The following is a 26,307-nucleotide window of genomic DNA, read 5'->3' as shown; positions in this document are numbered from 1 at the left end:
CTCTGCCTCCAGTGGACCACTGAACCGTGACCGTGACCCAGACTTCATTCAGCAGTGGCACACAGTCTGCCGACACGGTCCTCTCACCGCACAAATGGCAAAAAAATGCAGCAGCGGTAGAGATATGATGCAGGGCCTCAGGTTCTCCCGTGGTCCGGGGCGAATCGTGAATGAAGGAGGATTAGCCACGCGCAGTTAAGCAACAGAAAACCGGCTTCATTCGGTGTGCTGTCCTTACAAATTGCTGAGCAAATAGAACAGGTTGAAGATCTGCCAGGGGTATTTTATGGTCTCCGTGTTGAGGAATGCCGCTGTATTTTTCTAAGCTCAGCACGCCCAGACGGCAATGTGAAACAGGAGGAGACGTAATGGCCTTCAGCCCCTGTACTGCATTCGCACCACACTTTCCTTCGGTTATGTGTTGTGCATTACTTTCTGAGAGAGGATCCCTGTAGGACAATTTATAGTGGTCATAAATGTTCATTCATGGTGCTCCAAGCGTTTAACAGATAAATCCAAAGAGTTAAACAAAAACAAATAAATAATAATTTTGCACTGTTTTCCACTGGGGCCTACAATGTAACAAAATGTCATTATTGCAATATTGCAACTCTTAATATAACCAACAGTCATGTGCAAATGAGACCTATTTGTAAGAACACCCATTTAAATCCCTATCTCCACTGGCATGAATGTTTGTCATTTAAATCAGGAGCTTGCTGATACAACAATCTATAAAAGTTGTATGGTATATATCTAATGGTTTTTTTTATACACACACACACACACACACACACACACACTTACACATTTAGATTTTTGCATAAGCTTACCTTTGAATGATCACTGCTTTAAGCTAATCTGTATTCGACGGAAGAACAGGTGCAAATGAGTGCAGTCTGTATTCAGAATTCAGCAGGTATAAAATCACTGTAGCCCAATTACAGAATTGCCCATTTTCATACCATTTAATTACATCTCATTGGTGGATTCATCCACGGTGAAACACTCATCCTGAAAAAACTGAGGGCATTTCTATGCTGGGCACTGCAAGAGAAATGTTTTCACTGTACACAAAACCACCTCAGTTCAGGAGGCAGAAACCCTACCCTTAAACTGATTATTTGTGTCAAAACTGATGTACAGATAATATTTAAATAATCATTGCATGTCAGCAGTTCATTATCTTTCCCTCAAATATATTTTAGTAATTATGTGACTGCAGTTAGTTGTTATTCTGTGTTACCACAACTGTAGCAATTTGAGTTTTGGCATGACACCACAGCATTCCATTGTTAGCATGGAGGCTAATCATATAGCCTCTGGGCTGTTGGGTGTGTTTGTCTGTCGTGTCCATTGGTAACTACATATTTTTGCCTAAGGCAATTATATTTCCCTACCTAATGGGTGCCTGCTCAGTACAAAGGCCCAAGTACAGGAAAAACAGCTGGTGTGGGACCGCCTCAGTGCATTGTGGGAAAGCCGCACATGGACATTGCTGGGAGGGAAGTTGCTAGAACATTTAACATTGGCCTGGAGCGAGAGTGCATTCCACAAAAATTTGGCTTTGGGGACAGAAAATACCTTCAGAAAAAAACAACTTTCACCCGGTCAAGTGTACACTGGATGAGTTCCTGCCCAACTAAAACCTAAACTAACACTCCAGTAGCCTGCAAAGGTTATTTCAGAATCATAATCCTGGGTAAGGTCAGTCGTATTCTGCTCAGTAAGACTGTGAGATGCATGTAAACACAACTTTCTTCTTCACTCTTTACTTTACCATTTCCCTTATCCAGGCGCCCGCTCATGCATTATGCAGTTCACACCCAAGTACACTGCAGTTTTTTTAGCAGACCCAGCAGCAAGCTGATCTTTGTGTGGGAGGAATCTGTTACCTGGCTTTTGTCGAAGGACAGTCGGGGGGAAAGGGAGCATTTAAGCACATAAATCTATTTTCAAAAAACATCTTGAAAGGCTAAAGTGGCAGCGCCTGAATGCCATGACACCAATGGCAATGAATCGCTCAGTTCCACACTGATGGCAAAATGAATTTAACAATTTTCTGCCAGGCCTAAACCAGCAGACAGCCATTGACATGCTGTTTATGCCAGTGCCAGTCTTCCGGTGACCCAAAGAAAGCCGGACTGCCGCAAGACCTTGACAACAAAGTGCTGGTCTCATGCCTTTCCACCGGATCTGTCAGCCCCATCATTTGCCCCCATTCTCCCTGACCAAAATAAAACACAGTGTGTGTGTGTGGGGGGGGGGAGCATGGAGAGCTTATTTTAGACCGGGCAGACGCCCCCAGTCATTTCTAAGCCAACTGTTATTCGTAGTACATGGTTAGTTCACTGCGGCAGTTCACGCAGTATTACCTTTCATAGACTTGGCCTTTATCTGAGTTTATTTACACAAGAGCGCACGGTCCAGTGCAGAGCATAGCCACATCAGAGGCATGCTCGCTCACTCGTGAATTCCATCCACAGCTGTACGATTTGGCGAGCGCACTTCCTCGTGCGAAAGCACTGGGATCACAAGGCAGCATTAAGGAACTGCGGTTCAAGGGGTCTGACTTGTGAATGAGTGACATGGATGAAGCAGTCCATGATGAACAGAAACTGTTGTACTCTTTGGTGTAGTGCTTGATATATACCTAGGAATATATACATCTTTAAGTATTACTGGGCAGCTTAATAGATGGATTTTTAATTAATGCTTGATTTTGCTTCTTCAGGTGACATCATACAGCTGAGGTGGAAGGCATGTATGCCTGATTAGTTTCTGTCACCTAGGAGGGCAGAAGGTGAAGGTCTTCATCAAAGAGATGTATAAGATGACAGATGTTGCATTGGTAGAGATTCTTTGTGAGCAATGCAGGAGGGACAAATCCTAACGTCTGTCATATTTCCCCAATTCTATTTGACTTTTTATGTAATTGCATTCTACCTTATTTATCCTATTGTATAGGACAACGTGTCCATATTACTTAATTTTGCATGCGGTCAAAGATTTGTCTGAGAGATAGATCCCCCTAGTTTCACATTAATGTTCAGTTACTCTGTTTTGAAGTATAGGGCCTTATATTTGTGAAGCATTTCATTTAAAATATTTGCGTAAAGGCTACAAATGTACTAAGTAGTTTGTACTGGTCAGTGATTATCTTTGATTTTGATGAAACGACAGTGGGTGTGGAGTGCGTTTTTACATTGAACATTGATCCCAAATGAAGATGTAGTGAATAGGCTGCCCTTTCCTTTTTCCCTTCCCTTTGTGAGTTCTATGTAATACAGATGTAACATGGCACAAAAAATGTTTGTTTATTTGTTTATTTAAAGGATCCCCATTAGCTGATGCCGTGGCAATCAGATACTCTTCCTGGGGTCCACAAAAGTATTACACGAGTATAACACACGAGTAGGCATATTCTGGACTCTGTTTAATACTCTGCTTGTTCACTCATTATTTTATAAGTCCAGTGGTTTTTTTAAAGGATAAGCAATAATTCAACTTCCTTTTAATTCTGACCTCCATGTTCACAAAGTACATAGACTGCTATAAGATGGAATGTCTTCCGAAGGATGCAGAGGGGTTAAAAAAAACTGACATAGAGAACTCACAGACTTTCAACACAGTAAATGCAAGTCATTGTTCTGGTGTTTACATGGTAACTGCCCGGACTAGTTTCTCAGGAGAAAGTTATCCAATGGAACATTGCATAATGCATGTGCTATGTCCCGAACTGGCTCAGGGTGATTCCTGATTCATATCCCACTTCTTTTACATTACCCGCACTTGGATTGTGTCGTTTATTTTAACAACTTTGGGTGAAAACTGATTTCAATAAATTGCAGTTATTTTAAGACCTACTGTAGGCAAGTCTGTTAATATGAAGGGTTAGCACTGTGATAGAACAGGAGCAAAGCAACCCCCTCCTAAAACAGAGGAATGAAGTGAACAAGCCATTCCCAAATATTCCGGTCCTGTCTAAACAGGCAGGCTCGCTCAGATGAAAAGGGTTTGAGCAAAGTTATTGAGTCTTGACGCAGAACTGGAACTGCAGCTGACGTAGGGTGAGCTAGGATTACGAATGGGAGGTGTTAGTTTACCAACAACGCCATTCGGTGCAGCCCTGGGTCAAACGAGCTCCTGCTGAAGTAAGCTGAAGGCTTTTGTGTGGCATTCGTGTTTTTTAAGATAATGGGAAGGCGAGGAACACATTTTGACATTAGCTGCTTTTTGTGGCTCTCGCTGGCCATGACAGCCATTCGACACACCTGGTCAGCTACGGTATTTTGGACAGCCTATGTGGGAATAAGCTACCGGAACTCGACTGACAACCAGACCGTGAGGCAGACCTGCGAGTGTGGCATGTATGGGCTGAACTCTCTCCTTGGTGATGTAGTAGGGCAGGTGGAACTGCCTGCCTCTGACCCCCTGGCCTGTGGCCCGTACACCAGCTTTAATAGCTCAGCCGACACCTGGATTGCCCTGATCGAGAGAGGGAACTGCACCTTTGCCGAGAAGATCAAGGCAGCTAAAGAAAATGGAGCTGTGGCTGCGGTGATCTACAACCTGGCTGGAACTGGTGATGAGAAAAGCCCCATGATACACCGTGGTAAGGGTGCCTGTCTTTGCTATGTTTTCCAGGGACTTGAATCCACATGCCTAGGTATTTAAATGTAGTTAAGCCTCTGGCATTCATTTTAATGTATTTTTGGTTTTGGCTGTCGATAGATGAGCCATGTCATTTATTCAAATTCTGCATGAATACTGATTGTTATGAAGTTATTGTACATGCCTGTGGTGCTGCGATAGATTACAGTAAATATAGAAAATAATACAGAGAACGCCATTTAAAAAATTCTCAAACAAAAATGTCCTGTCCAATGGGAAACATTGTATCTGATGAAAATAAAATGTGGTACCAGAGATTCTTACCATTTCGGGAGATTCATTAAGAGGCCTGGTATTAGATTTCACATTTATTATTCCTGCAGAAATAGTGTTTTGCAAAATGAATTTCATTATATAAGGAAACTAGGAGACTAAGTGAGGTTATAGTGTTTCTGCACTGTTTCATCATTACTTTAACTCAGAAGGTCCTGAGATTAGAGTGTAAAGTACATATAAAGTTGCGATCTGAGTAAGAGCCAACGTGTTGCTGTGGATGTGGGTTTTCACACTCGTAGTTAAGAGATCAGGCAAATGAAGCATCAGTGTTCCTCTCTAGACTCTTCTGTATCCAGGTGATGTGCAGCAGTATTGCAGACAAACAAAACAGTTGCTAGGTGCTGCAGTATGCAAGCATGTTTTTCCACTAAACTGCATTATTTAGTGAAACATTAAATTATAGAAACAGAGAATGTGAATGGTGTATTTATTTATTTACATCAGAATTGAAACTGCAATAGACACCAAAGCTTCAAACTACAGTTACCCACTCAGCTTGAAATTGTGTATTTATCTCTAATCTAAATAAATTATTAAATATTGATAAACTGCATACGTGTCAATACACTTGTATCCGTAAAGTATAAATTCTGAAACAATACTGCATGAATACTAAAAACTAATTTATAAAATATTTACTTGTACAGCACCTTTCCAGCAGTACACCACAAAGTGCTTCACAAAGTGCATCGAGAACTAAAATACAGGATGATACAGATAATTACTCAAATATAAATAAAGTGTTAAACTATATCACTTGATTGCATTAAGCGTTAAAATTTCAAGCAGTGTTCTTATACGTTCTACATAGTTATCAGGGCTTATTGATCATACAAAATGGTTTTAAAACGTATACAGAGTTCTTCTTTTCAAATCTTTCTAAAGGAAAGCTTAACATGTTAATAAACAGAACAGTAAAAGCACAATGGTCATTGTTTGCCCTCTTTGCTAGTATAGGGGAATCCAGGGAAAACACAGTTAGTATTTACAGCCTGATTGATTTAGATATATCTGACATTGATGATTTTTAATTAATTCATAGACTGAAAGCCAAATGCTATTAAATTTTGTGTTGATTTTACTTTTTCATTTTTTATGAAATTATATATTTGGGGGATCTTGTTTGTGTTATTCTCTATTGTGAATATAAAACATGCAAATAAGCTCAGATGTTTGTGATGTGCTGTGAGGTTTATGTGTGTCTCACTTGTATATCACAGAAGCCGTAAGTTCTTGACTTGCATGAATACATGCTATAAAACAAATAATTTTGTTGAACACAAAGTTTATCCAGCATGGGCTAGCTGACACTTTCTGGAACTGGGAAATACAGAATTTTTCATTTATGTTTGAAAATGAGCCTTACGAAATTGGTCACTGCACTCATGGGAGAGGTTGAGGTTGGTCACAAGGGGGTAGGATAAAATTGTAAATTTAAAATGTGTATTTTAAATGTGATGCCATACTGGAATATATGTCATGCTTCGTGATTTTAATAATGAGTGTTTCACAGAAACTGCATGTGTGGATCTGGAGTTGCGTAACACTGGCCCAATGGGCCACAATTGAAGCGAAATTGTATATTGAATTTATTTACAGTCTTATTTGCATCAACCGATAGATGGCGACGTGTGCTAATGTGGAAATTTGAATATGTTAATCTTTGCGGCGCGTCTTATGTGGCTCACTGTATTCTCAGATAATGGTTGTTGGCATTATACATGCGCGAGCGTTTGTATGTTGACTGTTCCACTGTCAATGTCATTATTTTTAATCCTAGACTCACAGACAACAATTAAAGTGCTTTTAAATAAACTGTTCTGAAACACCCCTAATCGTATAATCAGCTTTACATCAATGTGTAAATTGATCTCTTTTTTCTCATATTATGTACGTGCGCAGAATAATGTGTGCACTGAAATACGCGATGACGGGAAGACCACCTTAGGCAGTGTATTGCGAGGTGCCCAGTGCAATGTCAAAGGTCATGAAAAAAGCTACTCTAAAGTGGGGATCGCATCGTTTAATAAAGTGTACAAGTGGTGTTATGTTTCTTTACGCAGTTTCGGATATTTACGACAGATTGAACTGGACCAGTCGCTTCCTGGTTGAGAGAAAATCGGCCAATGTCGCTTTAAGGACTAGATGGGTGTGTTCAAATATAGTTTGACCTCATTAGGAGGGGAGGCAGCTTTATCCAACTAGCTCAGCTAGTTCACCTGTCAACCTCGTCCAACGAAGCCTTCGTGGAGTTCTGACTTGCTTCCTAGTCTTGTTTTAAAAACCACATTTTCGTATGGTAACTTGCATCCGAAAAGCACTTAACTAAGAACACAACAAATAAGAAATATGGGTCCTCATACGAAACGGTATTTGCTTTCGTGGTTGTTTGTTGCTTATATAATTCAGGTTTCGAGTTTACACTTCGCGCAAGCGACTTACTTATATACTGCATATTTGAATGTCTCGTTTTTTGATTCTGAAAACAACGAAACGTTCTGGCGACAAGAGGAAAGTGGACTTTACGGGCAAGACTCTCCGAGAGAGCCTGTGACTGGGGAAGTGCTTTTACCGGAGCCGATCCACAGCTGTGATTTGGAGACTTTATATGATGTACCAGGCGATGCTAAGAGTTGGATCGCCCTGATTCAGCGTGGATATGGATGTACTTTTACAGAAAAGATCAATATTGCGGCCAGTAAAGGAGCAACAGCTGTCGTAATCTATAACGAGCCAGGCACAGAAAATAGGGTGATCCAGATGTCTCATCCAGGTATGTCTTCTCTAATTCTGTGTTCATTTTACGCAGCTGCGCACCTTGATCGAATATTACTTTTGCTGTTGCTTTGAACGTGATGGATCAATGTATTTTTATTGTTAATTACAGATACACGCGACTTTTTTGCTTGGCAACCTAACCTATCTTTGGTCTTGTGACTTTAGGATTGTTACTATTTAGTTGTTGATGGGTGTTATTCAAATTCCAGGTTATTCAAACATTTGTAAAGGTGTCGATTGGAAACAAAACTCAGTATCAAGATAGGCTAATTGAACTAAGTTGTTTTCTAAATTTCATGTTACCATTCTGTGTCAGTTCACCTTTGAATTATTTGCCTGGAACCAGGAAGACGGTTCATACCTTCTGTTTGATGTCATAATATGTCTTTGCCATGCACCTGGTCTTTGGAAATACAGGCATTTTAGCAGGCACGACAAGAACTTCATGGTTTTTTCACGCATTTTAAATAGTTTCTTTCTCAGGTCGTTTTGTCTAACTGTGCCCTGGTGGTCTTGTTTAGAGCAGTTAGGATATAATGTTCCCCCAATTCTCGCTTGAACTTAGTGTAAGAATGTGCCTAAAGGAAATGATCTGTTTGAGCATATTCATTCACAATAGCTGCAGTGTTCCGGAGTAAGCGAAATCTGTTTGATTTGTGATGCAGAATCAAAATTATAACTGCCTCCGAGACAATTCAAACGTTTAATACTATGATTAAGTTGGTCTTACACGAGACTACTTCTATACAGTTAAAGTCTGACACACTCACACATTTAACAACAATCATGGTTTTTTAGTCTTAGAGTTTCGTACATCTTAAGTTTCTGCAAACACTGGGAATCATGCACCTTCACACTTTATAACACTCCAACAGGATTCTTTTGGAGATTTTTATCTTAGCCCTCCTCAGGTGTGTTGATATCAGACAAAGACAGCGCACCTATTGGCTGTTCACATTGTAGGATTCGAAATAGGGCCATTGACCATCACGTTTTCAGCCAAGACTGATGTCTTTGTTCCTGGCTCAAGAGGTTTGTGATGGTTAAGGACAGATTTCTAACCCTACACTGCCAACAGTAGGTGTGCTGTCAGTGTTTCCTAAATTATTTCATGTAATTTGGCCCTGTGTTTTTTCATCTTAACATCTGAAGAGAATGAACCTCATTCACAAAACTCTATTTAAATTATTCTTACTTTTGTTCTTAAAAATGTTTCTATGATCAACAATATGAGATTCATGACCCATGTGCAGACCTTTGTTTTTGCGCATATCCCAGGTGTATGAAATGATGAATGCTGGCTGTAAATTTTATGCGCAATCCTGTTCATGTAATCTGCATAAGGAAACAGCTATGAACAAATGCAGATAAGAAAAAAGAATGAATGCCGAAATGTTCTTGGAAACATTCTTACACGCAATTTACAATCAAATGTGATCGTACACATGTTTCGTGAATGAGGCCCAATGTGATCTAAATTTATGTGTCACATGAAAATGTGGAATGGCAATCATTTACAGTGGAAGTAATCTGCAATTTAGCTGTTATGCTTACATTTTTTAATTGACTACACTATATGTTTCAACAACTGTCTCCATACAGTGCTTGAATAGCATATCATGAATAGTAGTAGTAGTATTGACATTATTTTGTTCTGGGAAGTGTTCACAAATTTATTTATTATTATTTCACATTTTTAAATAAATTATACTATTTTGCTTATTTGGCTATATTTATCTGACCCACAGACATACAGTACATTAATGGGGCAAACATATGTCTGGATAGGTTTATAAGATTCAATATTTGTTTAAATATTTGTCATTTTTATCTATATTTTATTATTAATTCCCACTTTCCCTGGTGCAAATGATTGCACGTTTCTTGGTGTAAATTTGTTTGTAAATGTGAATGTCATTATGCTGCTAAAGTAATTTCTCAATGGTGATTATAAAGTACTCTATGATAATCTATTTACAGTATCTATTTTGCAATAAATACTTCTTTTAAGTTGTAAATATACAAAAACATTTTGTAAAATTAACTTGACAACCAAGTATAAACATATCTTTTCTGGAAAAGGTATCAGCTGTTAAAAAACATTAATTTGAATGGTGTCTTCTTCCTTGAGGAAAGTCTTTGTTATTTTAAACTGATAAGACACATAAAGTTTGAATGATCACATTCTCTTCAGATGGTAAGATGAAAAACACAGGGCCGATTTCATTAAATAATTCATGATACATTGGGTAGCATTGCTTTGGAATAGAGATTGTGTGTTGCAAATTGGCCTCATTTTCATATCAATTTGAAAAAGGTAGATTACCTTAGGCACTGGACTGTTTCAAAAGTATCATTTTAGTACAGGTATCATCAAAATCAGAAAAAATACCCAGCCCTAGTCATGAAACGATATCATGTGGGGTTTGCATGTGAAATGACAGAGAATGCATTTCAGAAATATACATGAGTTTCCCACAAATATTATTGGCCTACAGCTGTAAAAGCAATAATTTGACTTTTTTGGCAATTATTTGTTAGCAAGCAAGCTAGCTTTCAGATAAAACAAAGATGACAGTCACAAAGTTTTAAAAATGTGCTTTATTGGCTGAAATAGTATCACATGTGCACTTCCTTATATGTCCATTTTGCCTATTTATCCCAGTATCCTGCAATTGGCTGTTTTGATCCGACTAACTGGATCAGATGTTGTTACTGGCAGATGTAGCTAAATCTCCATTGGAGAGAATTATTGATTGTGGGATTGGAGTATTTGTGATGATGAAATCGGCAGGAAAAAGAAGAATATGGGGAACGAAAAATAAGCAAAGTCTGAGACTTTGTTTTGTGAACGTGTTCAGTTGTATCTGGGTTCTGTGTGTTTTTCATGAGGTCAGAAGGTACAGAAGGCCATGTTCTTCAGGGCTGAGAGTCTGTGGTCATTTTGGTTATTTCTGTAGGAAACCCTGAAAAGTGTCATACCCTCTGTGCTGTATAGAGTAGGTATGGGGCTTTCCCCACCCAGCTGTAACTTAAACCAGAAAAATCTGGTTGTGTGAATTTTTTTTTAGTAGTAGCAAGCCTACTTAAGCAGAAGATGGAGGATGATACTAATAAAGATCTGAACGCTGGTAAATGGAAAAACTAGGCCTTGCAGAACACTTGTTTGTGTATACATTTGCTCAAACAACAAGGTTTGGTGCAATTATGCCTAATGCATCCATAAAATGTAACCCCTCCCCCATGGATACAGGCAGACAAAAAACGGTGTCTGCTTGCAAATAAATTGATTCATTTTCTCCCAGCTGGCTAATTTTCATCCACATATTCTTGTACCAAATGCCTTCTTTCTGTTGAACAATGAGAGAAAGTAAAGCCTTTAGACACTTGTGCTATGGGACCTTAATGCCAGCTCTTGTGGCGATATATTTTCCCATATGTTTGTTTGCACTCCTTTCAGAAATTAGCTCTACTGGGTGGACAATTTTCTATCTTCTTGGCTTTTAAGACATAAGACGGGGTTTTCACCGCACTTAGCAGAACAAGATCACAGGCTGGGTGTATGCACTCATTTGTGAACTGTGGTACCAGACAGCCCCTCCTATTTGCATGGGTTTGAGCTGTAGGCTGTGCACACAGCAAGATTTCTGAACGTGTGAGATTTGCGTCTGATCACAATGGCTACAGGGTCAAAATTGCAAGGAGTCTTTTGCATTTATAAAAAAATTTTTTTTTTAAAAAAAGCTCTGCTGAAATTTCAGGGGAAAATGTGCAAATGAGTCAAGAGAAACACTTGCATGGTTGTTATAAGGCTTGGTGTTTATGTTCATCTCAGTCAGGAAGCCTCAATGTTTTGGACTTGACGCATGAAAATGTAGGCCTTTTCTCACAGAAAAATAGCTTTCTGGAGGTGGAGATGAACCAGCAAGCCTGAAAAAATATTTTGTGTGCAAAAATATATATTTTTTAATCTCAACAAATTGTTTCAATGAAAAAAACTTTTACACCGTTCACATTTTCACCTGCTTTACTTCTGCCCCAGCGATTGAATTCCTAACAACTTGCTTGACAGCCTTAGACTGCCTCAAATGCGGACGTACCATATTTTAGGCGTGGTTTCGGCGTGACCACCAGTTAGCAAGCCCGAAAGAGGGATGACAACACTCAGCCGAGCAGAAGAAAATAAAAACATTCCACTCGCCGGAATGGTGCTCTACAGTCCGTTGGGCCTGTTCGACAGGTTTCTGGTGTGAGACGTGTGTATCTGCCAAGCAGTATCTGCCAAGCAGTATCTGCCACAGTAAACACAAGCCAGTTAAACCAGTTTCTATTATTATACAGCACTGTATCATCCAGTGTTCCAGTTGCTTAGTATGCAACAGGGATACTTAATCCATTACTGTTCTGTCACAAAATCAATTTGGTCTACTGATGTATACATATCAATTTAGCCATTATACACAAGTAATGGTTACATAAGTGCTGTTCCACATCGAACGCGAGGAATCTGTCATGCCGTAGTGTTGTAGTGTTTGTCTGAGGGGGTCAGATCCATATTAACTTTGTTTACAACACCTTCAGCTAAAGGCAATTTCAGTTCTTTGGTAAGGAAACCACAGCAAGTCTTCCATTTTTTATTACCCTGCTTTTTTTATTACACCTCACGTGCATCAGTTTTCAGATGACTACTTTTGTCAACATGGTATAGGCTTGTGTAATGAACAATACACAGTTTTGTCAAACAATAACTTTCATAGAGTTGGCTAGTGGTTAAGCCACCCATTTTTAGTAGTCTTACATTCCAGTACAATGGACAAACACAAATCTATCCAGATTTATGAAAATATACTTACTAATACGAACTATTGAAAATAAAAGATAAGGAAATCAGTTAAACAAAATTCATAGTTCTAGTGAAGGGGTGCATTTGTGTAATCTCAGTTTGTGTTGTTGGTGTATTTTATTTGCATATTCACAAGTAAATGTACTTTAGGATTGCAGATTAACTGACGTCCGAGGATCCACCTAGATGCAATTTTGTTTAAATTATTGTTATAAGTTTTTGTTTATACAGCCATTCCCCATCAAGATATATCAGTGAGGTAACTATGCCTTGCTTATATCTGATTTTAATTTTGATGGATTTGCAAGAGGTTTTTCTCTATAATAAGAAAACATTATAGAGATGGTTAAGAATTTATTGTAACTAGTTTTATTTGTTAAAGGTGATGCGTCTTATAAAATGGATGATAATTTGGTTGCAATGGGGGATAATTTGGTTGATGTGAAATTGTTCTGAGGTTATTTTAAATGAGGATTGTTGAATTGTACAGGACCAAAGTACATGACATAGCTGAAAAAACTTGAACTACCAAATGCATGTTTTTGTATATGGAAATATCTAGCCAAAGCAGTCACTTAACTGGTAAGGTTTGTCACAAGCTCACTATTTTGGTGGATTAGTGTAGTCTTTGTAAGAACTTTCTTCACCTGTTCTGCATTCAGCAAAGAAATGAACAAGAAAAGAGTGGCTCAAGTAAAGCATTGAATGGATTGCTTATCCATTGACATTACTTATCTTTTTGCGACAGTATCATAATGAAAACTGAATGTAGCCTATATATTAAAATATGATTAATTTTATTGTGTAACAGGGAAAAAAGGGTATGTGTTTGATTTTGTTGGGAAGGACTGATTTTAAATTAAGAATTTACAACTAGCCTACAGGAAACTACTTCTGTACTCAGTACTTGAATTTGTCTCCTGAATGGTTGAGAAAATGGCTGATACTAAAATGCAACAAACCGGAGTTCCAGTTAGGGATAGTTAACCCTCAGGTTGTGAATGTGTCATCTTTCTATTGTTTGTGTAGCTGTCGGGTGGTCCATTTAACTGTTTATAAAGCAAACGTAAAGTATAATTCACCTAATGTTATGTTATACATTTTGACCAACTTCATTCCCTGTCATTATCACAGGTTTTACACTTCTTTTGGTAAAAAATTACACCATTCTTTTTTGAGTAAACTAAAGTATAATTTATCTCTTTTTTTACTATTGTAAAGACCAGTGTAAAATGCGATTATCACAGATGTGTCAGAGTTTAGCAAGGATACTTTTGAAACCTTTTGCCAATTATTTTATGATTCACGATGATGAGTGCTCAAACTCACATGATCCAGTGTGACTTCAGAGCGAAACAAGCATTCCACTTCTGAGTCAGCTGGGCTCTCACTGGCTGTGGCGGGTTTCAGTTCAAGATTCCATCGCTGATCCCCTCATACTACAGGATTACCGATTACCTGCCTAGATTATCTTGTATTGTAAGGTGTTTACAGGCAGAATATTAACCCTTCCGATCGGCTTGGGGGTCAGCCCGATTTTGAATTGTAAATATCACGCGTTATAACGTGATTTACTTCCATTCAGCCAGAAGAGCATTAGTGAGGACGGGCATTGATTGGGTGATTAGACCTGGCTCGCAGTTGGCTTTCCAATTGATCCCAAAGGTTGAGTAATGTACCATTTCAATGGAGCAGTATTGGCAAAAAACTGATAGGTGTCCTGTTCTATCCTATCCTTTCATGGCAATTTTTAAGTAATTTTACTGTTGGGGATGGTAGAAAATTTGGCCAAAAATAGAGCTTTAAAATAAAATGTTATGTTGCGCTTGATGGTATGACAGTGGACAGAATATTCTTTTCTGAGTTTGGTGTCTTCACCCCCACAGGCACCGGGAACACTGTGGCCATCATGATCGGACACACGCGGGGCATGGAGATTGTCAGCCTGATCAAAAGGGGCATCTCTGTCACCATGAGCATCGAGGTGGGCAAGCAGCACGGACCCTGGATGAGCCAGTACTCTGTCTTCTTTGTCTCCATCTCCTTCTTCGTGGTGACCGCTGCCACCGTCGGCTACTTTATCTTCTACTCGGCCCGCCGCCTGAACAGCGTCCGGCAACAGAGCCGTAAGCAGGTGAGACGCCGAGAGCCCAAGCTCTATGTAAAAGGAAACAATCTTATTCTGATGCAGTGCTCTAGTTTTCCCTTTGGTGAATATATGTGTCGCTGCTGCGGACTTGAACATTTCTTTGCATAATTCATGTCATGGGGGCGGCAGTGTATCATAATGGTTAAGGAACTGGCCTAGCCAAAAGGTTCCAGGTTTGATTCACAGGAAGGATGCTGCTGTTGTACCCTTGAGCAAGGTACTTGGCCTGTTTTGCTTCAGTATATAGCCTATCCAGCTGTGTCAATGGATGCTATGTGTAAATGCAAAACAATTCTGTATAAGTCGCTCTGAATAAGAGCGTCTGGTACATGCCTGTACTGTACTACAATAATGAGCTTCGGGCTTTGAGATTTTTAAGGTGATGTATGCAGAGTAGGACAGTAGAACATGGAAAGCAGTTTGCCGCTGTTTGCTCTTTGAATCTGTGTAGTGTATCTCTGCCATCGCAGATGTGTCTCATGGTTGTGCAGCAGGATAATTTGGTTTCACAAGAAGTGCTTTTTCAAATGTGTCCTTTGGAATAAAGGGATTCTATGAATAATTGTCTTTGATTGGTGGAACAGCGAAAATCAGGAGCACTCGACAGCTGAACACACGCATCTTGTTCCCACCATTCAGCCCAGTAGCCTCAAAGACAATGTTTTAGGTAAATACAACGTGTTTTAGATTGTGTGTAATCTGCAGTGAGGAGTCAGCGTGCAATCAAAGGCTTTTCTGACACTTGTGGGTTTATCAAGGTTCAAAGTCGTAAGTCAGGATACATTACTTGGTCTTAAGTCAAGCCAAAGCAGAGAAGCACAATCTGACCTTTTATCTGAGGTGAATTGGCTGCTTTTCTTTAAATTTTCTTATTTTCTTATTATTTCTTCCTGTTAAAGTTGTTTGACAGATATGTCCAGAACACCGCCTGTCCTGCCTGTTGCTTTAAATAGCCAAACTGGTTGGGTGTTGAATTGTTGCAGAATGATGTCAGAGCCTTTTGCATTTGCCCCACATTTATTTGCCTTTGTTGCACAACCATGTTGCAAAGCTCTCGGCACACAGGGGGAGCTCAGGCCATTGAACGGGGCTGCATTTGAACCAAGATAATTTGTGATAATCTGTGTAATGAATGCCCCTGAGTCCTAAATCGTAATCCTGCTGTGCTCACTGTGCTCCAAGTTGCGCTGTAATATAATTACACATCATCTTCACAGCTTATGGGCTTTTGTATGTGTCTCAGGCGCCCGCAGTCTGAAACACTAATATATATATTTTTTTTGTAGAAAGCACAAAGTTTCCTGTGTTGGCACTGTGGTCTCAGACTTCAGTCCTACTGTGAAATGTGAGTTCCTGTTGCAGAGAGATGTTGAGCTTCACTTATGAAATATTTATAATTGGCAGGACTTCTTGACTTCACGCTGGCAGACTGAACCTTGTGCGTCGTCGGTGTTAACCAGCGGTAAAAATAAATCTTGCCAGTCTGCGTTTTCCTCAGACAACACCAGCAGCTATCACCCAATGTCTCAGTGGACAGTGAGAGGAACTCGGTTCTCTCTTTCTGAGTTGGGAAAGTCTAAGCCTTGGAAACTCTTTGTGAGGCTTTGTGTTCAGAATTAGCCTATCTGTCATTTTTCAGTTTTGCGAACAGGAGAGACTGTCACTTGAACTAAAGCGTAGAACAGACAGTGCCAGGAGAGTCCACCTGTAACGCACCCGCATTACACCACAGCGTAAACTGGTGTGGAACTCTTAGATCCTCCGACACTGGTCTCCTAAAATGTTCCAAAGGCTAGAACAAAAAACATGGAGAGGCTTTCAAGCTATTGTAGCCCTGGGACAGCCTGCAAGAGGATCTGAGAGTCTCTGAATCTGTGGACATTCTTAAAAGGAATCATGAGACACACCTTTTTGGTATCTCTTTTACCTAGCGGTATTTATTATCCCTTGATTTTCTTTTCTTTTAAATCCACTCATTAGTGTCCTTCTTTTCTAAGTTATCTGACCTTGTTTGCTGTTTTTTCTGTTTAGCTGCTGTTGCTATCACTGAATGATGTCATTTTAGTTTTATCACTTCCCCTTTTTTTGTGTAAAGCGTATTGAATTGCAACTGTGGTTTGAAAAGTTTTGAAGAGTTTGTGGAATGCACATAAAAGCGGACACCCTTGCACAAGGCCCATATTTTTCAGAAGGAAGAGTAGAAAACCAGAAAGACAGACGTGGAAATTCTTCCATTATGCAGGAACGCGGTGGCCAGCACGGGGCCCCGCCCACTCAGACGGCTGTGGCACCACAGGAGCCCTTTGTTCAGGCCGTAATAGTATGCAAAATCATCTCGCTCTCTGCCAAATGACAACAGCCCTGTTTGAGAGAAACTGAATTACGTGCAACTGAATTTATTTTCGCATTGTATTTCTTCATTCGCTGTCATAAATTTGATGACGCATTTTAAATGTTTGCGACATGTTTTTTTTTTTTTTTACTTCACCCAAAAACATGTTGAAACATTCCTGGCTCTGGTGATTCACTTAAGTGAGCATCGGTGCTTTCCAGTGGACTTTTCACCGCAGAACCAGAAGTCATGTGCTGACCCTTTCGTCCTGTCTACTCCAAGGCACTGCTGTCCTGACCTCCAGTGGTCATTCGGAATCTCATGGTGCTTTTGGAAGAGTGGAGGTGTTTACCCCTGTGTCCTGGTCAAATTCACAGGAATACTGAATCTGTCCTAACCTCCACCTAATTATCCTGCTACATCTGGCTATTCAATTACTTGCACTATCTGCTCAACTTTCTTTCCCTGGTCGTTACTGCATTGAAGAGAAAGGTCTCACGTGACCTGCCTGGCCAAATACAGACAAATGGCACGTACAAATGTAACAGCTCTGCTCATGGCTTGTTTTGCGGCTGGGTTAATATTACTTTTCATAACATTTGCACTTTTCTTTGATTTCAAAATCACAGTGTAAATTTGTCATCGGTAAATTAAATGTAAATATCAATTTAGTTTTGTTAGAAATATGTGTATGTCGCAAACAAACACGGCTGTGTCATGAGCGGAACTTGCGTTAGGTGCTCGAGGTGGTGCACACCGCGATCTGCAGAAGCTGATGTAATATTTCCAGTGAAGCTTTCCTCTCAGGAGCAGTTAAATAACGCAAACACGGTCATGTCTCCTAATGAAGTTGTAATCAAGTGCTTGGGTTCATCAGGGGAATACGGGCCTTGACCGTGACATCATCACTTTGGTTTGTTTTCTTTCTCATTGAACCAAATTGTGCCCTTGAGTAGCGGTGACTTGACAAAAAAAAACAGTGCCAGATTTTGTTTGCATTTCAAATACAGGTTGTTTACTTAATGAAGTCTGGCTTTCTGTTTGACTTGAGTAATAAAAGAAAAAAGATCTTGCACTGTTGTGTGGATACTGTTATTTGTACCGAACGGTTTAGCCGAAGTCCACCACGTCATTTGTTTCCTGTAATAGGCTTGTTCTTATTTAAGCACGATGCATGCGAGTGCTTCAGTGCAGCTGGAGCACAATGGTGTTCTTGTTGTCTGAATGCATAATTATGCCCTTTACCCAGTGATTTCTCTGTACAGTGAGAGCAAACAGCAGCGTGGGTTGGTCTTTAGGGCCCTGATATCTGGCCCTAAGCACACAGCATATGAATCCCAGAGTAATACTTGTGTTTTGCCTCCTTTTGCCAAGGTAACTGTCCCTTAAGCTGTGGTAAAACTCAGCTGTGTAGTAGGGCTGCAGAGTGCGTCAGGTGTAATGGCTTAGTGAGGGGAAGAAAGCAAATAATATAATGTAAGACTACAGATCCCAGTGTACCACAGGCTCGTGGTTACCTACCCTCACCATGTTCCTGCATTCCCTTTTGCAGAAACAGCTGAAAGCAGAGGCAAAAAAAGCCATTGGCCAGCTGCAGATTCGGACCTTGAAGCAGGGAGATCAGGTACACCTGTCAAATTATTCTGATTGGCTTAATGAAATCACATGACATTATATTTTATGCAAAGTTCTGTGGCTGGTGTATTGTATATCATCAGCCAAGGCAAAGAGACGTGGTTCGCCTTTAAAGTCCAAAATTTCTTTTTGTGTCTTAGGAAACGGGACCAGATGCTGACACCTGTGCTGTGTGCATTGAGGCCTACAAGCCTGGTGACGTGCTCTCCATACTCACCTGCAAGTAGGTATTGGCCTTTCAAAGTGAAGAGAACCTCCACAGATATACCACGCCATGCAAATATTTCACACTGAATAAATGTGAAATTTATTCAGTGCTGTTGCATTTTTTTGGTGTGCTAATATGAAGGTGCAGTTTTACATACAGTGCTGCTTTGCATTGTTTTATTTTTGTTTCAAATCCAGTCTTTTTTCCTTTGCTTTTAATTCCACATAAGGTCTGTCCCTGTTCTCGTGTGTACTTGCGTGGTTTAAGTTTTGTCCTCTGCTTTGCACACTCATGTATTTCTCGATTGTCCAGCATTTTGGTTGATGGTTTTGTTTTATATCTGCTTTAGAAATTAACTTGCCTAGTCCGACAAAGCAGAATAAATATTGTTGCACATCTGGATATAATCTAACTGGTCATTTTTGTACTTTTTAGGATGCAACATCTTTTGAAAAATTCACTTGTAACATGCCAGTGCAAAGGGTTACGTGGACAGTCATTGCACATGCCGATGTGTGTTTATTGTTTAATTTCATACTTTCATACTTAGACAATTCCCCCCAAAAGTATTGCAACCTGAACCTCAAACAACATTGCTGAATTGAATATGATATTTAGACACTGGTTTACCTAGTGTAAGTGAGTAGTATTTGAATTAACCTGCACTGGCAACAGAAGGTAAAGCTGAAATTGAGAGCACACTTTTTTCACATTCATGTTGAAAAGCAAGGTCGTCCCTTCTGAAGAAAATATGTATGTAAAAAAATGTATGAGTGCTATTTCATATGCATGTTATTTTTATCTTTGAAAAGCTTGGACCCATGTGATGTGTCCACAGTACTTACCCACAAGTCTTGGCATATCCATTTCAGTAAAATTATTTTTTATGTTTGAGACAAGGCTGCTGTGCATGAAGACTGCTTGCAGGACACTTCCTGGCATATTTTAATGCACTTAGCGGTATTGAACACCTGCTCTGACTCGCAGTCATTTAAACAGGTCGTTTGGAAACACTCTTAAGTGCCTTTGAGTGTCTGAGGAGGACTGACCTACAACAGAACATTCCACAGAAAGCAACACAGTTTAAAGATGAGATTCGACTTACCCACAATACAGCTGACTACAGATCCCATGCCCTTTGGAAAACAAACTTATCTGGCTGCCCTGTGGCTGCTGTTGTGGATGGTGGCTGGTTGCCCATTGTACACGCTGTTGATTAGTGATCTGTCCACCTCCGACAAGCCTGTTAAAAGCCCACTGGTGGCTCAGATGAGATTAACCTGTTATTGTCCACTTTTTGTTGTTATCTATTGTGTTGATCCTTTTTTTTTCTTCTAGTCATTTCTTCCACAAGACATGCATCGAACCATGGTTACTGGAGCACAGGACCTGTCCTATGTGTAAATGTGACATCCTGAAGGCCCTAGGGATTGAGGTGGGTGCACTTTTGATTTTCTCAACACAGTCCCAACGTCACTAGGGAAGCCCTAACTTAACTGCAAATGCATATTTGTTTTAGAAGAGATATCTGTGCTTATGAACAGATAAATAACACAGTTTTCTATATTTTGGCTCTGTACTCCACCAAATTGGATTTGAAATGATGATACAATGAACATGAGGGTAAAGTGCAGACTGTCAGCTGTATTTCTCTAGCTGCCACTAATCTGATCAATATGTACATTGACTGACTGACCGTGTTGGTCACAAAGCTACACTCTGAGCTGACCTGAGGAGGATGGGTTCCCCCCTTGAGTTTGGTTCTTTCCACGGTTTCTTCCTATCTGTTACCAGGGAGTTTTTCCTTGCCACTGTTGCCTTAGTCTTGTTCCTGTGGGGGTTAGGCCAGGGTTGTCTGTGAAGCATATTGTGACAATTGTTTGTGAAATGCACTAAATTGATTTTGATTTGATTCTTTTTTTATTTGATTTTGTATGAGGGTATGTACATGCATATTGGCGGATCGGTATAGGAACTGCAGCCTTTTTTGTAATTTTTTTCCACCGATTTAGGGGAACAAAAGTAACCGGAAAATTGAATGCTTGGCTTTTTCTTGGCCATCTGTGTGTTGCTTTATCATTAGTTTATGCACAAGAAAGCTAACAAAAGGTCAGGAGTTGATTCTAGGTGTGACCTTTGTGTTTGTTGCTGTTGTCTGTCAACATGAGGATGAAAGAATTTTCAGCGCCAGTAAAACGGGTCATCATGAGGGTGAAGAATTTGAATAAACTGATCAGAGACAGACTCCAAAACATTGGGTGTGTCAAAATCAACTGGTTGGTACAGTGTTGTGAAGCAAGAACGCACTGGTGAGCTCAGCATTAGCAAACTTCCTGGTAGATCACACAAGACCGCTGTTACCGTCAAGAGAAGATTATACCAGTGTAACCTCAAAGGATTGTCTACAATATACAAACCACTGATAAGCCTCAAGAACAGAACGGCTATGTTGGAGTCAAAGCTAAAAAAGTGCGTAAGAAAAGTACTGTACATAGAGTTCTGGAACAAAGTCTTATGGGCAAATGAGGCAAGTATTAACCTGTACCAGAGTGACAGAATTCAGAAAGAGGAAAGTGTAGAGACCGAAGGAACTGCTCATGATCCAAAGCATTCCACCTCATCTGTGAAACATGGTGGAAGCAGTGTTATGACTTGGGCATGTACAGCTGCCACTGTAACAGGCTCACTTGTCTCCTGATGATGTGACTGCTGACAGCAGCCGCAGTTTGAATTCTGAAGCGTACAAAAACATCTTATCTAGTCAGATACAACCAAAGGCCGTGAAGCTCATTGGACATGCAGCTACAGTAACTATGCATTTCAACTTGCAGCAGCCCAAATAACCTGCTAAAGCAACAAAGTTTTTCAGGGGCAAATAGTGGAATGTTCTTGACTGGCCAAGTCAATCACCAGACCTGAATCCAACCGAGCATGTGTTTCACTTGTTAAAGACAACTGAAACCAGAAAGCCCCCCAAAAAAACAAGAACTGAAGTTATCTGCAGTACATGCTTGGCAGAGCATCACCAGGGAGGGTACCCAGCATGTGGTGATGTCTGTGTGTTGCAGACCTCCGACAGTCATTGAATTCAAAGGATTTGCCAAATATTAAATATGATGACATTATATTTAAGTTTATATTAATTTGTCCAATTACTTTTGGTTCTCTAAAATGGGGGGGGGGGGGGGGGGGGGGGGCTACATGTAAAAAGGGTTGTCATTCTTATGTGGGTCACCCAATGTGGATGTTAATACCCTAAATTTAAAGCTGACAGTCTGCAGTTTAGCCTCATATTCATTGCTTCGTTTGATTCATTGTGATGGAATACTGCGTCAGAACAACAGGAAAATGCATCACTGTCCAAATTCCTGTGGACTGCACTATATGGGAGGGATTCAGTTGACAGGGATAGCAGTGTTCATTGCTCAAGCAACCCTGTTGCTCCATGGGGCTGCCTGTGGCTCACTCTCTGAGAACAAGTATGATTGGGTCTCCTCAGCCCCCAGTGTGCGTATGTGGATTGTAGCTATGATGTGAAAAGAAGCTTCTGGCTGGCACCGCACATTTCGGTGGAGAACCGCAAGTTGTATATGAGCACGCTTGTAATATATTTTGCGAATTGGGTGGGATTGGAGATACCAGTTTTAAATGAAAACAAACAAATACATAAATAAATAAATAAATAAATAAATAAATAAATAAATAAATTCAAGTGAACAGTCGGTCAATGTGCATGTTTAAGTAGGACAGAAAATTTCAAAATGTCTCCCAGCCTCTCCTACATGTTTTGTTCTGCCTCACGTTCTGCCACTACTCAGGATCATGAGTAGAAAAATTACAGTCCAGACCCCCATGAATTCATTTTGAAAAAGTAACTAATCTCCTTTATGTTCCCCAGCCCGAGGAGGACCATCATCAGGGCTCCATCCCACCTGACTTCAGATCGTACCCCTACAACCCTGAGGACACACACAGCGAGACTGCCTCTTCAGGCTATGCTTCTGTGCAGGGCATGGAGGAGCACCCCATCCCCACAGAAGGCACCACTGTTTTTGAGAGTAAGCCCTTTTTTATGCTACAGAGACAGTAGAGTACAGTCCACTGACCTGGGCTGTTCTTCTCACTGAGCTGCAGATTTCATTACATGCTAATTAACATTCTTTCTTTGCCTACAGAGCCCTGTTTTGGTTTCAGTAGCATACTGCCACCAGCATTGAAATTTACTATTTTAGAACATTTGCCCTTTAGCTGAGCTTAACTGAATACAGTTTCTAAGGCTTAAGGGTTCCTTCTTTAAACTTAAATACTTTATCATGAATTTTACCATGTCTGCATAAGAACCAAATTCGTAACGCATGGTCACTTCAGCTTCTCAATTTAAAGCAGAAGTAGAACTACATATGACAAATTGAGAACATTAGGATAGAGTGGTGAGGTTTCTGATCTCACCGAATATAAGTTATGGTTGTTTGCAAGCTATATGAGAATTTGCCTAATTCATTTAAAACTTACTCCGTTCTTCCAAAAAACTCAGTTTGTATGCCCAGGTTTGTAAAAGACAATAGCAGCTCATTGAAATGTGCTGCTGAAAAGTCACATGAATCGTTTCCTCATTCAATTTGTGGCGTTGCTTCCTAATATGCAGTGACTGTTCGTCCTATCTTCTTCCTGTTTCTGTACATAGACCCTCCAGTTCAATGGTTCGCATCACCTTGTCAATATGTGCTAGTGTCTATGGCTATTTACTCTTGGCTCTGGGAAAGTCCACTTTGTGTCTTAACACCTGTGTTTGAAATCTGGGGTCTGGTCTGCACATGCTCTCTGCATGATTTCTTTTCCCATCTTGCTAGTACTTCTGTTTATGCCACACATTTATCTTCATGTCTGTCAACACAAGGCTTTATTGTAATATTTACTTGATTGGAGCGCATTCCTAAACCTTATTTATTCCTTCTCTGGGCTTTCTGTCATCGAGTCATTGCATAACAGTATACAAGCAGTATTGCGAAATCTTTTGTCCTTATATAAGCATTGTATGTACACATCCTGCCTTCATATGTTATTCTGCTAGTTTAGCACTCTATGAATGCTTGGCTTTCTGGTGTGTGGCAAAACACAGTTGGATTAAGTGTATATGCAAGATAGTGAGACCTCGTAATTTGAGTGAAGTCCCCTAACTACTTGTGTCTCTGATCTGCAGCTGTACGTGAGCTTGCCGGCCCGGATCCGGAACCAGGAGCAGTCCGAATGGATAGCCAGCCCCACTACGACAACCTGGCTTTCGAGGGAGACGCTCGGGCCAACCAAAATCCCAGGACGTAAACAGTCTCTGCACTCCAACACTAAAGCTGGAACCAGACTTCTTGCCGGACTTGTGCCACAATAGACTTAGACTGAAATTGGTTTTGTGGTTGTCAAAGAGAGAGATGTCACAGAGATATATCTGGCAAACAATGCACAACCAGCACAGAAAATGTGGGATCACTGCTAGAAAAGTATGTTTCTGTCTATGCATATTGTCTAAATGTAAAGATTGGATAGGGCACCACTTTGTTGTCTTTAGCCATCTATAATGAAAATGGTACTACAGAATCTTCTGTCCTGCATTGTACAGTTCCATGCTGTTTGGTTTAAATTACATCGTAGTGTGTTCTTTAATCTTCTGATTGCAAGTGTATGTATGTCTAATGATAAGTTAATCAGACGTAGGGTTATAAATTGTACTTTTAAAAAGTTATTACCTCTAGGTTTTGAAGCAGGCAATCTGGATAGACATGCCCGTAACAGTCTCATTGTTGATCTACTGATATAGTTCAAGTCACTCGAAAGATGAAATTTTATTTTGAAGGCCTCAAAATGTGAAGTACATTTTAAATAGGTTCAGCGAAAGTGGCTTTCTAATTCAGTTTGTACCCTTAAGTTGATTTACATGCTGAAATTAAGCTGTCATTTAAACACTTTAATTACATATTCAGTTATCTTGTACTTAAAGCCTGGTTTTAGCTTGCTTTTCAAAATCATCTTTAACTTTAATGGAAAAGGAATGAATAGTATGGCCCTAATATATGAAAAATTCATTTAGAATTGACACGGATGGCAAAAATTCTTTATCTCACAGGCACTGAAAATGCAACAACTGAGGTTACCTCCACCTACTGGACACTTTTGTCTATTGTTCCTTACATAAGCTTATCACTTTTCAACCCTTTCATATTGCCTGACATTATGCATAATGGGAATTGTAACAGCATTGTGTTACAAAATGTTCATTTACTGATATTCGTTTTGTATTAGTTCATTTACTTTTTGGAAATTATTTTGTTCGCATTTCGCAGTGACACACACACACAAACATACATTATAATTATTATTTTTTTACCCACTTTGAAGATGTGTGCCTTAAAATGCTTTAGCTATTGTTGATTTTTCATATAATGTTATTTTGTTTGTAACTTTACTAGATGTTTTTAAAACTATGGAGGTGGAGCTCTCCAAAGTATTTTAATTGAATAAGGGACATAGTATTTGTTCAATTTTTTGTTTCTTAACTGGCTGCATTTGAGACTTTATAAGTGTATATATGATTAAAGTTTATATTAAAATTTAAATGAATTGTAAATAAAATTTGTTTTATTAAACCAAGGCAGTGTCTTTGAGCGGTAAATGGGGTCTATACTGTATCAAGCGTGGCGATATTAAGATATCAAAGCAGTCAGCGCTTCAACTTGTTTTCCTCCAGTTGAGTGTGGCTGTGTAATTAGTTTGTGGAAAATGTAATGTGAAGCTCATAGTGGGTGTACACCCTTCCTGAACTTTCTGTCCAGATCCATCAAAAGAAAATTGTGTTCTATCTAAAGCCATTATTAATGACCAGAAATGATTCTTTGGCTGAATTGTGATTGACAGTTGTAACCTTTATTTCCTAGAATTACCTGTTCCCCTTCTTGATTACATTTCCAATACTGCTCCAGAGCCACTGAGATCATGTTTACCATATTCTCATTAAGTTAAAATGTTACCTGCCATACTAAAATATGGGACGCCTGGCTTTCATAGTGCAAAAACAATTGCCTGTTTATGTCAGTGGTGCAAATTTGTGAAAATAGGCAATCATGTAATGGAAATGCTAAGGTATCACACATTTACTTCACTATCACATTGTTAATTTCTCACTCTACTAAATATTCATGACAAATCTTCCCATCCCACACATCAATCAAAAAGAATGTAATGTTTTCATACAAGTTGACTACAGAAGCCAAATACGAACATCTCCCCTTACCTCCAAAGCTGATACCTGCTCACTGCACTTGCATCATTGGCTCGCCTAACATTGTGTACACTGTGGATGCAGTGGCGCTGCCCTTTTGTTTTCATATAGGTAAGCTTGACATGATGAAAACGTCTCTAAA

General features: G+C 39.7%; 1 protein-coding gene across 2 annotated transcripts; it reads left to right on the top strand.

Annotated features, from left to right (window-relative positions):
* The first annotated feature begins 4,103 nt into the window (after positions 1–4,103).
* Positions 4,104–25,537, top strand: rnf128a (ring finger protein 128a). Of its 2 annotated transcripts, none has more exons than XM_035434400.1 (7): positions 4,104–4,615; positions 14,458–14,705; positions 18,605–18,676; positions 18,828–18,910; positions 20,234–20,330; positions 22,794–22,953; positions 24,096–25,537. In XM_035434400.1, the coding sequence occupies exons 1-7, from the start codon at positions 4,198–4,200 to the stop codon at positions 24,215–24,217; spliced, it is 1,200 nt and encodes a 399-aa protein (XP_035290291.1). In that variant the 5' UTR covers positions 4,104–4,197; the 3' UTR covers positions 24,218–25,537. The 2 variants fall into 2 exon arrangements, with proteins under 2 accessions (XP_035290291.1, XP_035290290.1); XM_035434399.1 differs by lacking the exon at positions 4,104–4,615 and adding an exon at positions 7,131–7,723.
* The last annotated feature ends 770 nt before the right edge of the window (positions 25,538–26,307 follow it).

This window comes from Anguilla anguilla, chromosome 9, assembly GCF_013347855.1.
Source record: "Anguilla anguilla isolate fAngAng1 chromosome 9, fAngAng1.pri, whole genome shotgun sequence".
Taxonomy (NCBI): Eukaryota; Metazoa; Chordata; class Actinopteri; order Anguilliformes; family Anguillidae; genus Anguilla; species Anguilla anguilla.
This window is presented reverse-complemented; position numbering and strand designations above follow the sequence as displayed.

What these genes read in the sequence shown, in the direction of transcription:
- rnf128a (XM_035434399.1), top strand. Translation starts at nt 7,300, where the DNA reads ATGGGTCCTCATACGAAACGGTATTTGCTTTCGTGGTTGTTTGTTGCT. An exon ending in GATCCAGATGTCTCATCCAG is followed by an intron (nt 7,724 to 14,457) that starts GTATGTCTTCTC and finishes TCACCCCCACAG; the next exon opens with GCACCGGGAACACTGTGGCC. An exon ending in TGAAGGCCCTAGGGATTGAG is followed by an intron (nt 20,331 to 22,793) that starts GTGGGTGCACTT and finishes TATGTTCCCCAG; the next exon opens with CCCGAGGAGGACCATCATCA.